The sequence below is a fragment of the Amyelois transitella genome, chromosome 7 (genome assembly GCF_032362555.1).
Source record: "Amyelois transitella isolate CPQ chromosome 7, ilAmyTran1.1, whole genome shotgun sequence".
Taxonomy (NCBI): Eukaryota; Metazoa; Arthropoda; class Insecta; order Lepidoptera; family Pyralidae; genus Amyelois; species Amyelois transitella.
In genome coordinates, this window is record NC_083510.1 from 3945794 (window position 1) to 3961327 (window position 15534).

Consider the following 15534-nt stretch of genomic DNA (forward strand, 5'->3'; position numbering starts at 1 on the left):
TTTATAAGACAGATGATACTCATCTAGGTTTGTCGGTTCCTTAATTTCTATTTGTTATGATGGTCAGATTATGGCCCCTACTCTATGGTGGTGTTTGGTTGTTCTTTTGCTACATTACAGTGGTATCAAAGCGTGCCGTTTGGTTCCCGGCACTTCATGACAGGATAAGACAATCTCTCCCCCATTGAGGCCTTAAATGGAAATAGATACATTGATCAAGTGCAGCATGAACATGATTTCGAGGTTATTGATTAAGCCAGACACTTGTAAAAGCTTTACATACAAGAAAAGCATCGACAATTTCTAGAAAACTTTATTTGAATTCAGACGAATCACATGCCGGGCAGTCTCTGGTGTGAGTGGACCGTAAAGATATAACTTAGATTCTTAGATACAATGGGCTACCGAAAAGTCATGAAGATAAAAAAAATACTTTAATTAAATGAGTGATTAAATAATAACACGCACATGTACTCATTAATTTTTATTTTTTTATTACAAAAATGTTATTAAAATCATTCAACTTAGTATTAACATAAAGCTACTTAACAAAACACTATTTTACTTGCCTTATATTCTACATCTTATTTGATACATGGATGTTGAAATACTGGCAGTGGAAAAATACATTATCTACTAGTTCTGTTTACTCAAAATTATAGCTAGCAACGCTAAAACTGGGTTCTTATTACATTATTAACATCTTATTTATTCAGGAAGATTCTAAGGCGCGCAAACGAATTATATTAATTAATATTAAACATTCTTACTGACAATATTATGAAAAGATTCTAATGGTTTGAACTATGGTTACAAAAGATGTTGAGCATGTTATAAAAATCGCATTATAAAATGTCTAATGTATTTACCAATTCTGCTTATATGCTTAACTTTATACTATGACCATAAATTTATATTGTGAATATACACAAATTCAAACACGATCAAATTAATTCATCTAGATTACAGTATGACTGCATTATTATGTAATATTAGTACAAAAGCGAACATTTATACTATTCATTCTAAATATTTACAAAATTGCACGGTTTGTTTTAAAAATCAGTATACAAAAGCACCTACTTTTATTTTGTTATTGTACCCTTTATTTACTTTTGATTTTTTTTTCGTTTGATGTCACCGTTTATACGGGCGTTTCAAGCCAAATTTAAATATATTCCAACTAATCCTCTCTGTTCCAGTGCTCGACACTGCAGTTTATTCAACATACCACAGACACCACGACTTACACAAAATTATTTCTAACAAGAACGAACTTCCATACGAAAAATGGCTCGATTTACACTAAATTGTAAATCATTTAAAACTAGATTTTGTGAATGGTTAATGTTGTATTGTACATAGGTACTTAACATTCTTCATTCAACGAAACATTCTAGTCTAGGTATCGTTCACACAAGTAAGGTTACAGTTTCGAAATACTTCTAGTACTATCGTAATTAGGGCGAGGGAATGTAAAAGTTGAATGATTCGTCGCCCTAGGCAATTGTTGCACTAATTCGCTTTCTTTATTTAATTAGAACAGTTACAGCAAAATGGTTGTCTTAAAGTAAGGTCTGTACCCAATTCCAAATAGTAAGAGAACAGTATCATTTCAATTCGGACCTGGGTACATAACCTAATTACACACAATTTTCAATTATACTATACCATTCATACATCCGTCGGTAATTGATCAATTTCTCAATTTATAGTAAATTTCATATCACAGTTTTATCTATTCTAATTGATTAATATTGCAAAACTATTACAGTTATGTGAGAACTATCTAGGTAATGCACAAATGTACTTGGAATACAAAATTTATAAAGGATATATGAAACGATTTACCATTCAAAATTGATAGGTTCTTAGTATAGTGACTTTATATAGCAGAAAAAATACTATACCAAATGGCATTCTAATTTAAATACTTATAGGTAGAACTGAAACCCTTCATAAAAATATTGTAGGTAGTGCTATAGATAGTATAAAAACCCTGTTTTTGTAAATGCCACTTATATGCGTGCTTAGATTGCGTATCATTTTGTTCATTTCAATAATTAAATCATAGTTTTAAAATCAATAGACCAAACCAAATGACACCGATAGCGAACATTGTAACAAATATATCGTTTTGAATTGATAACTTATACTAATAATACAAATTCCGCCATACCAACCAACATGTCCGATTCGAGAGATCCAATTTACACAACCAACATTGCCCGTTTTAGATTCATTCACACTGACAATAATATTCATATGAAATCAGTTTGGCTCGCACCATCAATAAAGAAACAAAAAGTAGGACATGTTAAAGATAGCCACCTATTTAAATAACTATTGTTTTAGTAATTATTTAGTTTTGTCATATTTAACTTGGAACCAGAGTGCTCGAAGTGCATCGAAACTCGATGTTTTTACAAAGAAATAAAGAGCGGATCTCTAATGCATATATTTATGCACTTATTACATAAATTAGCTTAAGTTTGGTGAATAGTTTCATATTCGAGATTTACTTTCAAACACAAACCCTTTTTTAACACATCAAGATCGTCATCTTCATATCTAAGTCATATGTTGAAGTGACGAAGTGATCAAGTTAATTTTAACATTTTTTTCGTGATAGTGATTAAGCAGTTTAGTATGAAGTTTATAAGTGGTTTTCCATGTACTTCCCTAAATGACAGTTTATTTAAACCCACGCCCACCAGGGTAAGGCGCACGGTGCAAGAGGGGTGATAACTTATTCAAAAAAAGACTCGTTTCTATTTTACTTAACCGCTTAATTAACTTAATACTTATAAACAAGCAAGTAATAGCTTACACGTAATTATTAAGTTAAAATCAACTTAATCACATAGTACACTTAGCATGCTATAGCTCAATTTCAGATTGACTTTAAACATTCCAATATAAACTCCTGCAGTCGGGATCAAGTTAAATATTAAATAGCACAGTCAATATATTCAAAACCAGCTTTGATGTTTGATACAAATAAAATTAAACAAACAAAGTAAGACGAAAGCTATAATTTAATTATAGCAGATATAGTTAGATTATTAACAAATAGTGCAGCTCATCAGCTTTGTTAAAGAAAAATATATATAATTATGTACATAAATCAGCGGTGGGATGTTTACTTATTATACCCGCTACTGCGTTTGCTATTGTATCGACACTTTGTGAACATCATTGATAAAACAACTACATTACTACACTTCACTTATAGTCTGACGTTCAGCTTGCGTCGCTACAAAAGCAATGTTATTGTTTTTGTACTGACAGAATGGCTGAATACCAGCCACTTAAAAGAAATTGACAAATTTACTCTATTGCTACATTAAATTGTACCTGAATAAGGATGTCAAGTCAAGAAAGATAAACGGAAACATTTTACAGTGTTTGATATGTAACAAGTGTTCGGTCTTCACAAAAAACATAAATACACTTATCTGGTACAGACACCTTTGTTAGGGGCGTTTGCCACACATGCACACAATTCACAGCTACATTATTACAATTCAAAAATTTCAAATTCCTTCTACTTATAAATTTAAATAGACCAATCACTGGCGAAACACAATTTAATTTTTACGATTGACCCCATTACAGTATGATCACAATGTTTATAATAATCCTACCTTGTTTTTCTTATATTAACGCGACTCGGTTGACCAGGGGCGTCTTTCTTCTGCTGGTGTGAGTCTGGGTGGTGACGGGTTGATAAATGAAGCTTGTTTTTGCTCGTTTCGGCGTATGAACTGTGAAAGTGATGTTTTTATTTTATTGCTTTCTATTTGCTATTTACGCGGACTGAGTTTTTAGGCTTTCTCTCTAGTATTTTATAACAAATCTTATTTTAAAACTTTTCTTAAAATTTAACATTTAAATATAAAATTAGATAATACTAGCAACTGGCTCCGGCTTTCCAAGGGTAGCATTTATACATATAAATAAAAACCATTTTTTTAATCACTCTATCTATTAAAAAAAACTAATTCGAAATCCGAAGAGCAGTTTTGAAGGTCAAAGCATACATACAGACATAGGGATAAACGTGGGAAGCAACTTTGCTTTATACTTTTTATTATCTTTATTAACAAGGTAATTATGCAAATTAAATATATACACCATATAATTAACTTATTGAACATTTTGTTTCCTATAAAAATGTTTAGCTTGCAAAGAAAATCCTACTTACTTGTATAGTTTTCCGTAACAGAAAGGTCCAGTTTCATGGGTTTTCCCATATCATAATCGGAATCTTCATAGGAACGGTCTAAAATCTGTTAACAATCAGAAACGAATCGTCAGTTAGAAATGTTTCAAATATAACAAGAATAATTTATAAACATTAATTAGATATTTATTTGATCATCAATCTATTGATTGTCCTATAACAATTACATAGTAAATCGTTAGTGTGTTTTATGCTTAGTGTTCCATTAGAAAATCTGCCGAACTTTAATTAAGAAAAAGCTATAAGATAATTAACGACAGTGTGAATATGGAAAAAAATAAGGATACCTCGACGTCGCTAACTTCATCTCCAGACTCCACATCTGTGATGTACGTGCTGAGAGAGGAAGGTCCCGTGGCGAGCAAGCGGTACGTGCCGCCCACCATGCCCGTGCCTTCTACCACCTCTTCAACTTCTAGTTCCTGGTCTGACACCTCCTGTAATTTTAATATTATCATTCACATATATACATACACTCACGTCTATGTCTCTTGCTTATCAGAGGCAACAGTCTCCAAACGAATGTATGAACGTTCAGCTGTATGGCTGCATAATGTAATTGATATTCAAATAGTAACAGGTTACTAGCCCATCGTCTAAAAGAGGAATCCCACGTTTACAAGCCTTTCCCTTAGTCGCCTTTTACGACATCCAAAGGAATGATATAAAGCGGTTTTATTTTAAACCACACGGTTTTACACAATAAAGCAAAATTGCGTCTTCAAATTGAATATAAAAAAAAACCATATTTTGTTATAAAAAGGAGATGGCCCAATTGAAGTATGGACGACTGCCCTGGAATGTATACACAAAACAACTATTGTTATATAATCTTGAATCACTGTATATTCATATTTTGTATGAAAAAAGTTTCAGGAACTTGTCAAATGTCTACAATCTTAAAAATAAACTTCCTCATCTACTGGCTCAATTAATCAACAAACTTCTTATAAAATGCTTTTGCTATAAGTTTTTATTCAGGAGTTTTTACTGTCGCATACACATTACACATCACTTAACTAGTCTGGTGCGAAAATAAATCAACGTACCATTGCAATTTGTATTTATTTGTGGTATATAAGTGGTACTAGTTGTTGCCCCGCGGCTTCGCCCGCGTGGTTATTCTTTATATTAACGAAATACATATATATTTATTTGTAATGTATGTGAGAATTCTATTAACACAAACAACAGCATGTATTCAAATACACTCTGAACTGAACATATAGATTTTTTTGATTTAACAATACGCCCCACCAACTTGATAAATGTGATCTTTGTGTTTTATGGCAACAGGCCCCAAACACGTGAGACTATCATGTATGCTACTCCTAAAAATCTTACTTGTCTTTATCCCTTAGGCTATACAAAATCTAAGGCCATATTTAGCAAGACCATGAGGCGTATAGTTAAAAACAGGAAATCAAAATAGTGATGGATTTCTAGCACCATCGTCTATCATGATACACCCATTTGATTTAGGTTTAAGGGGCTCCCTTATGTGAAACTAGTGCCACCGCCGACTAAAATCATTACTCAAAACAAAATAAATAAACAATTATAAATATCAGATCAACGAAACAAAGAACGGATGAACGAACGAGTGACGTCTGAGAGATGTTCAATTCAAATGTAACTTCGCGTCGGTCTGACCAGTGTTGCCAGATCATAAAATCGATTTTTAATAAATATATATTTTTATCGATTTAAGTAACACAATCAATTCCAAATGTACAGCAAACAAATTATTTTTAAAGAAAAATATATAGATTGTTATTAAATATACCTAAAAATATTGAAGTGGTCCCAAAATAACGCTTCTTACTAAGCGTATATACTGTACATGTTCATAAATATCGATTAAATCGAAATCAGTAATCGTACGGGAAGTTAATAAAAACTTTTGAATGGCAACACTTAACTCGTTGTTGTCAAGGAAGCCATGAAAGGAAGTGAAATAAGATTAAGAATCTTTTATTATAGAAAATCATTTTGACAAGTTCTAGGAAAAAAATTAATACATGATAATTAATAAATTAATATTTCAGTATTATAGGAAAATACCATTTATGTATACGTTCCTAGGGCAGTTTTGGGCCATCTCCTTTGTGATAAAGCTCGTGTAATTCATTTTGGTAGGTATTTACCTATAACACGTTATTAAGTTCCATAATACTCTTTCACACATATTGAAGTCATCGGTAGTTCTATTAACCGTATTGGATTCGATTCCAAAAAAGAAAAAGTGAGATTCGCGAATTTTCCGATCAGCGAAACATTCCTATTCCTAGCTCTTCCAATTCGTATTTCGATTCATTATTATTTCGCCTCATTTCTAACTCGTCTTGCCTTTCTTCTTTTACGTATATATTACAAAGATTTGCGACTAGTACAAATAACGAATGGGATGAATTGCTGCTTAAAAATATTCTTTACAAACATACGCACTTTGTTTCTTGATTTAAAATGACTATTCATGTGTTGACACACTGAAGTTAGGAAGAGACGAGAAAATAAATGATAACAAATATTTCACAGCTGTTAGTAACACAGGTGGCTTGTAGTTAAACAATTGAAAACGACAATTATTTTTTACTATATTCTTATTGGAAGCAGTTTCTTAAATATTCAAGGCTTATTCGAGTCAACCACCTTTTCTTTCACTTATCGCAAAATTGAATTTACTTTAAACACAGAGGTTATTGACTCCTTGTATTATTTGTCTGCATAAAAACAAGCGTCAATGTAATTATTATCACAACACCGATTTCAAGGTTGATGAGATATTAAGAGATTTTACAAAGCAAGCAATTTAATGATAAAAATTTTTGTGTTGTCAGTGTTTTCATTGTAATATTTTTGTCCCACGATTCGAGGATTTTAATTAATATTGAACCAAAAAAAACAGCAGTTACCCTCCATTTCTTCATTTGTCTTATGTCCGTGGCTTCGTATCTCTTTACGTTAGCACTTAGGTAGGTATGTGTAAATGCGAAAGACTGATAGTCTATAATGCTTTCACGGTAAAACAGCTAGACCGATTTTGATGAAAATAGTAATGCATAAAATATTTATTTCTAGGAATCCTCATGGGGTTAACGGGAATTTAGTTTAACTGTGGTAAAAGGTAAGTCTTTTCTAAACGAACCTGAATATCACATTGTTACCTGCTCTATGACCGCGTCTTCCTCCTCCACCTCCTTGACCTCGGGGTCGATCTCGACGTCCGCGTCGAGCTCGGCGTCCGCGTCCACGTCCGCGTCGTCGTCGGGGTCGGTGTCGCCTCCCACGCCGCTGTATTTCATCTCCCCGCGCTCTAGGGCTTCTAAACTTTCTGAAATCAATTACAGTTTCGTGATAAGTGAAGAATATTGAAGCACGATTTCATAGTACCGTCAACAAAATACATACACTAGTGCCGACTATTTACATTCCTATTCCTTTATAATTATTTATGTTATCTACTAGATTCGTTACGATAAAAAATGCTTCCAAGCTAGGATTTTCATATAAATATGGATAGTTGGTCCTCAAGATTTTACTACATACTTTAAAATTATCTTCAATTAACTCAAGAGCATAAATTTTCACATACCTGGATAAACCATGGCCTTTTTAATAGCTTGTGGATCTTTTCTTGACCACTTTTGCACTTCTTCGTCCATTTTCCCCACTTTTGATGGATTCATAGCCCATAAACAACCTGCAAAACAGAAAAATCACAATTTAATCTATAATTTTAACTTGTAAACTAACTACGAAACTAGATAAAGAGAAAGAAAATATTTTTACCTTTTCTTTGACTTCCATTTGTAGATGGTTTTTCGATTTTCTCGAAACATTTATTTAAACTTAAGTTATGCCTAACTGAATTCTTCCATCCATTTGGCGCAGTTTTGAAATATGGAAAATGTTGACTGAAATAGAAAATAATGAAAAATAAACAATCTGCAGAGATTTTCCAGTATATAATCATTCCAATAAAGTTAATCGAGGAAAACTTACCACATGAAATTATATATTTCTGATACAGGTAAACTTCCTGTCCTAGAGTTTTTCAATGCCATGGCTATAAGACATGAGTAGGAATACGCTGGCTTGGGAAATTCACCCGTTGACGATTTGTTGTTATTACTACTCACATATTTAGCTTGGCTAGTATCTACTGTAAAAGCTCCACTAACTGATGACGTTTTAAAGATTTGTTTATTATTATTTAAAGAGGAATTATCAATCAATATTGTCGTCGCTTGACTTTTGTTACTATTAGCTAAAATTGTTCTAGATTGTTGTGCGTCCAATATGTGTATATTACCAGAAATAATTGTCTTAGCACCTATTTGCTGCGTTATTTTTTGGCTTGAATTTAATATGGAACAACTTTTGTTATTAACTTTTAGAACTTCAGCTTGTGAAGCCTTTATTCTTACGGTGGTGGGAGTTGTGGTATTCATCTTTGTCTTTTCTAGATCCTTTAGTAAATCCTTAACAACGTTCTTTTCCTGTTTTCTAACATAAATGACCATCTGTGTGGCTTCTTCTAATTTTTTGGGGGCAGGCTCTTCTGGTTCGGTCTTTATCTCGGCCTTTGGAACTTTTATCGTGTTTGGCGAAAATGTTAAATGGCTTTTTTCTTCTTTAGGACTAGGCAGTGACGTGATACTATTTAAATCAGTATTGATGGCTGACGTTAGTAATAAATTCGAGGCTTCTTCCTTCACAATACTTTTTACAGGAGTTTCCGCAAATGAAGAAGGCATCACTGAGTTAGGGTTGACCATAACTGCATTGGCTTCTGAGCCATACAAATCTAAATTGTGTACAAAACTAGATGTGTTATTTAGCCACGTAGAGGAATTGTCTGTGTCCATATCCAGTAAGGGAGGCATTTCGGCAAAATTTAAACCTAATGAGTCCTGTAATTAGGAGTTTGTAGTTATTTTTTATGTAAAACAGATATACTTATTTTAATATCTAGAATATCAAAGCATAATACATCTCTTTTATTGTACCAGAAAAATAAAGAAAATATTTGAACTAGTTTAAAGGCGACTTATAGTAAAAGCAATTTCTGTTTCGCACTTACAGTTTGCCTATATATATTTTTTATTTATTGGCAAACTGTAAGTGCGGATTTCTTAGTTACCATACTTACAGAAAAGTCTGTAATACTACTTAAATCTGTAGCTATTTCATTTTTTATGTCCATGTCCAGCATGTCTTGGAGTGAGTCGGTGATATACAAATCCATTTCTGAGCACATCTAGAAAAAAGAAAGTAAATCATAATTTCAAAAAGGAGTTTCAATTCTATTAAGAACACACATACTCGTAATACAAAAAACTCGTGTTGGTAATATGATGATAATACAAGAAATGTCATATTTGGCGCCAATTCTGTTTTCTTATGAATATAACAGACAGTATGGGATAGTGGACCGGGACAATGAAACCACTTCGTAGCACTCAAACCTGTTTGGCTCTTTGGTATGCGCTACGTAGCGCCGAAGGAGTAAAATTGTAAAACGCAAAACAAAGTTCGACCTAGAATAATGACTGATGTTATTTTAATTACGTTTAATGTAGTAGGTATTATATAAAATTACAATAAACTGGACTGAATGAAAATAGGCCTTTATGTAATTTGATTGTAAAGCTATAATTCTCATAGGTATACATAGAACAATACACTCATGTCTACACCTTCGTGCTTCTTCTTAAAAATAAAATACTATTAGTAGCATCCATTGATACTTTGACACATCCAAGTTGTTCAAAGTGTCGACCTACACCAACAAAATTTGGATTTACTGGACGTGAGCATGAGTCTGGACTGGATCGGTCGCTAGTGACGTATACAAAAAAACAGTAACAGCGAACGGAACCAACCCAAGGCTTCAAAGTTTCGGGACGATATTTTTTGTAGCTGCTTTTACTCGGCGCGGCGCGCCTATAAATAACTCGTTCTATGCCATCAACCATATGCCTTAGCCCATTAAGAAATAGTGTGATACATGGTTTACTTTCATCTTCATTTGGTACTGGTCATCCTTTGTCAATTGAGTTTCTTTTTAACTAGTACGTAAATATGCACATAATAGGTTGTTTTTTGGATATGCAACGAAACTGCAATAGGCATATCGTAATCACCCATATCGTAACTTGTTTTACGTAACATTAAAGTAGCATAATGCGACCTAAATCAACGGATTGAGTGCGTTGACTGATAAGAGGTAAAAACTATCGCGATTTACCCCTGGCCCTCCTGTTACTAAAATTGTAATTTTGGTTTAGCTTTTGTAGGTGGGTACCTACCCACACAACTCCAACAATAACTTTAAACGCTAATGAAAGAGGTTAATGTAAATAAAATAATAAAGGTAGTAGGAGTACCTATACTTTTTCAATTATTTTATTTAAGCAATAACTAATTGGGATCGCTGCCATTCTCCCACCATTAATGGGGTTATTAAACACAAGGGATAGAAAAGAAAATGGTGAATTTAAAAGGAAATTTAACCAAACTTTAAGCAAATTGAGTATATGTCCCAAGTCCTGACACTGTGCGAACGAGAGGCTAAAATTGGGGTGGCAGAAAGAGATAGACGCCCGACTCTGAAGAGGGTGGATCGACCCCTAATGACATTGGCATGGCAGCAGCCGTTTCACACCGCGCCTTTTTGCTAGGGATGTGATATTGCTGATAAAAAATCGATTTTTATGTAATCGATTTATTTTTTAAGTATGAAAAATCGATTACTGAATAATCGATTTTTCTTAAAAAAATAATCGATTTTATTATATTGATAGATTTTTTCCTAATTTTTCAATTAATGTCAAAATAAACGCCATATACATTATATCAATAGATATATTCATTAAAAATAAACAACAGAAACAGTAAGTTCTTATATAATCAAATTAATCAACACCAATTAAAGTTTATAACAATCAAGTTTAACAAAAGGAACTTTCAGCAACGAATAATGAATAACATATTAACCGAATGTCGGTAAAATACTGTTCATCGACTTACTCCATCTAGAGAATGATTGATTAAATGAATCATCTAAACTGTTTTAAAAGCACGGAAAGAATGCACAGATGGCGTTAATGTAATATTATGGAGCTATGATAGTATTCTTTGGCAATTTGCGTTCCGGGCTCCAAGCCAGAAGACAAAAACGTAATGTCCGAGTGCATTTATTGCATAATTATAAAAATCGATTTTTAATCGATTATTAATTTAAAAAAAATCGCGTATAAAAATCGATTTTTATTTTAAAAAAATCGATTTTTAATCGATTTTTTCCATAATCGATTTTTTTTTCACATTCCTACTTTTTGCATTGCATTCAGCAATAAGCTAACTGGACTTTATTCAGGATTTCTGTTTGAGCTTTATAATTTCTGTAATATTTACATATTTTAGAAAATAATAAATAACATACATTTTTAGTACTGTAGATGTTAAAATAAATTCGGAAGGATATAAAAAATATGTCCATTATTTATATCCAGTGCCGTGCGGTGGTAGTGTAGGCCATGAACTATGACTATTAAATTTCGAGTTCATTTTGCTTACGAGTTGTATGAATGGACAAGTTTTATTTTTTGCATTAAACTAATCTAAAAACATAAATGGGTTGGGTACTTTTTTCAAATTCGTACATTAAATAATATTCCAGGTTTTTCAGAAAGACTGACTTAAATGATGGATGAAACAGGCAGGGCAAGTTGAAACATAAAAAAAATAAAATAATATTAAGATTTAGAAAAAGTTTTATTTATCGTAAGATATCATCTGATTTTTGTTTATGTAACTTGCCGTTGCTGACAAAAATTCAATTCTATATGTTATTGAGACAACTCTCAGTTTCTAATTCTTGTCTGGTCCCAAGACAATTTTTTTGATCTTTCCTATTTTTTTAATACCATTAATCTGTAACCTGTACATATTAGCTTTTATTCAATTTTTTAATTTAAGGTAGTCAAATCTGTCAGCCAACATTTCATCTAAGAAACTAAACATTTGTTTGCATGGATGAGATGAGACGGTAGGTACAAGATTTCAGCTGAATGGTGAGACAGTGGGGGGTTGCGGAGGCGCCGTGAGGGGCCCGACGTCGTGTCCTCGAACCTGACCGCGCGCGTTCGCCTTGAACTCAACGTCGTCGTCGGCTCATGCGCCCGTGGTAGACGTTCACGTAGCCGCGAAAAATCGACGGCATGGAAAATGTGGGCGTATTCCACATAAATATGTACGTTTATTTTTTATCCAAAATGAAAAAGTAAATGGTAAATGTATATATAAAATAGCTGCACTTATTCCAATATAACTTTCGGTATTTCAGAATTATTATTTCTCAGATAATGATTCTGAAATACCGAAAATTTGGATTTCGGCTTGGCGCGAAAACTGACTGAATTTTTTTATGTTGTACGTACTGCGCGCGCATTGTCGGCGCAAAACGAGTAGGAAGGTGTTAGGAGGGGTTCGTTTTGTATTGATTACATGCGCGAAGAAAACACCCTCATCCCGAATATGAATATTACGTTGAGTTAGAAAGAGGGAATATGAAAAGTAATTTTTTGATTTGACACAGATGTAGTCGTCTTTTGCCCTAAAATATAAAAAAAAAATGTATTTATGACAAAAAATATAAATTAATCGTACCTAACCAATTAACGATTTCTAGATTTATTTCTTTACATTTGCGTTTCTAGTCATATTTCATGATTCTAGGTTAACGAGCGATAATGTTTCCGAGAAATGAACTATTTATGAATACCTAGGCATATAGGCAGAAGGTACCTACCTATCTAATCTACCAAGGATTTCCGGGTCTTAAAATTACCAAAAATTTTGTGTAGAGAGAGAGTAGGTAGGTAGGCCTAACCTAGGCGGCCATGAAAAGATAATGGAACAAGAACGAGAGGTCGTTGACCTCGTAAATTACTGATTCATCGGTAAAGAGCACAATTCCGTATAGGTTTTTATTACAGGCATCGAGTTATTACATAGGTACCTTTAGATTTTATTTGCAATTTCTTCAATAAAATATTTGGCCAGCTTCGCTTGCGCTTATTATCGTTTAGGTAGGTATTCTCAATTTCCCGCAATCCTACAAAAATTGGGATTAGGTGGAATACCTGAATAAAGGTAAAATACCCTCCAAGTAGGTATCATCGCAATAGGATCGGTGGTTTTTTCATAATGCTCGATTAAACAGAAAATACAGATAAATCTTATAACATTTATAGGTTCTGTATCGGTCCAGTTACTATCGAACCCAAAAAGTGACTACCTACCTTAGTAGGTAGGTACTAATTGTTTTTTTATCTGTCTGGTCTATTTCTTCCAATATGTCTAGGTCTGGACAATAATTGCGTGTTTACATTTTTTGGGACTAGTTGATATGGCCAAAGAAATTCTAAATAGAAATCTGTCAAAAAAACACTGGAAAAAACGACTAGCAGCAGGTAAAAAGGAACTAGTGTTGTGTGAATGTAGCTTTATAACTTAGCGACACGCACACAAGTGCAGCAACACCTGCGAATACTGCAGCAGACAGCAACTGCAATGCAACCGTTGTTTGCTTGTAGTTGAATACGCAGACACAGATATGTACGCTCCTAATATGATGCATTCATTGTTCAACGTTTTGAAATTATCTTGAAATCGGTCGTGGGAACTTATTTTGCTTACGATTACGATACGACTAGATAGATTCGTTCGCTCGCTTTAATTTCAATATAGGTAGGTAGGGTTAGTAATATACAAAATTTAATATTTATACGTAGATAGCCTTCCTATAAAATTATTATGGTAAATAGACGTAGTATATATAGGTAAGGTAGGTAGGTTTCTACTTCGAAATTCGAAAGTTTCATTTCAAAGAACCAATTTACATTAAACTGTAAATTTTATTAAGAACTTTTATTATTTGTTTTGGAAGACACGTAGATAGGAGGTGCCTATAAATAGTACCTACAAGATAAGAATTTAATTTAATAAAATAGTAGGTAACTTTTTTATTATTAGTAGGTAACAAGAACGTAAGTAGGTACCAACTTAGTTACTTACCGAGATAGATATTCATAATTAGGGTTTCCGTATTCGGTTCGGTATATTTCCATTTTGGGAATTAGCAGGTAGGTAGGTACCTACTTTCTTTTCCTATTCTACTCTATATGTTTATTCTATAGGTAGGTACCTACCTAAGATAAACATACAACGGTCATTGATACAAAATTGGCGCCAATTTACTTTTACTTACATATGTATATTTTATCATTAAAAAAAATTGTAAAGAGAGTAAAATTATAAAATAAGAAATACCTAATACTTAAAAATTTACTAAGAATGCAAAAGATGAATGAATCCCTACTAAGGTTGTCCGTTAATAATAAGAGGTTCCAGGTAGGAAGGTATACCTGTATTTATAGAGAAATTTAGCAAAATATAAGTACCTTCTTGAGTATTATAGTGACACTTTGTTTACAAATAATTACCTATATTTTTGTTTAGATCAGGCACGTTTTAGAGTTGGCAATTAACGTCTGTTTCCGAATGGTTTCCCGCCATTTTCATTGAACGTCTTACCTAAATTATTTTAATTTTGAATAATGAAAAAGGACATGTAATTGGCAATACCTAAAACAATTTCATTGCAATTGATATATGCACATGTGGATAAGGATTTAACTTACAAATGACATTAAAAAGAGCGGGACATGTTTTCTATTGGACTTTCCCACTCGTATCGGGATCTTGTTTTCATAACAACGACAAAAACACAACTTACTGATAACGTTACCGTACTTACCGAATATTTATTCCAATAAATATCCTTTTGCTCAATAAAATAATCCTGAATTTCACACATTTACGCATATAATGTCATTAGATTGACATATAAAACACCACTCACTCCATAAAAACCACAATCTGTTTTACTATTATGTGAAAAGGTACACAAAGAATGGTCTTCCATACTATTGGAGGAATTGTCCCACGTGACCGAGACTGAATCATTCTCATTGGCCCAAATTAAACTGAGGATATACGTCATTAGTCAATTGATGTTCTATTTGTTCCAAATATTATTTATTTACTGATGACATGGATGAAATCTAAAACTTTACGAAAAATTTAGTTTTTATTATATTTGACTATATGTTATGAAATGACAATACTTACGATTCCATTTTACCGGTTACCAACTTCCGGCCCAATCGTCGACAACATGGCGGTTTGTTTACACCGGCATGAGAAGGCGGGAAGTA

The 15534-nt window shown here is 32.9% G+C and overlaps 1 protein-coding gene across 1 annotated transcript; it reads right to left on the reverse strand.

The window, feature by feature from the left end:
* Nucleotides 1–1044: 1044 nt before the first annotated feature.
* LOC106132143 (uncharacterized) lies at nucleotides 1045–15364 on the reverse strand. Its single transcript, XM_060944925.1, has 9 exons — nucleotides 15075–15364; nucleotides 9402–9509; nucleotides 8252–9162; nucleotides 8039–8163; nucleotides 7842–7949; nucleotides 7414–7580; nucleotides 4534–4683; nucleotides 4208–4292; nucleotides 1045–3767 (listed from the first exon to the last, which is right to left on the reverse strand). The coding sequence occupies exons 1-9, from the start codon at nucleotides 15132–15134 to the stop codon at nucleotides 3658–3660; spliced, it is 1824 nt and encodes a 607-aa protein (XP_060800908.1). The 5' UTR covers nucleotides 15135–15364; the 3' UTR covers nucleotides 1045–3657.
* Between the last annotated feature and the right edge of the window lie 170 nt (nucleotides 15365–15534).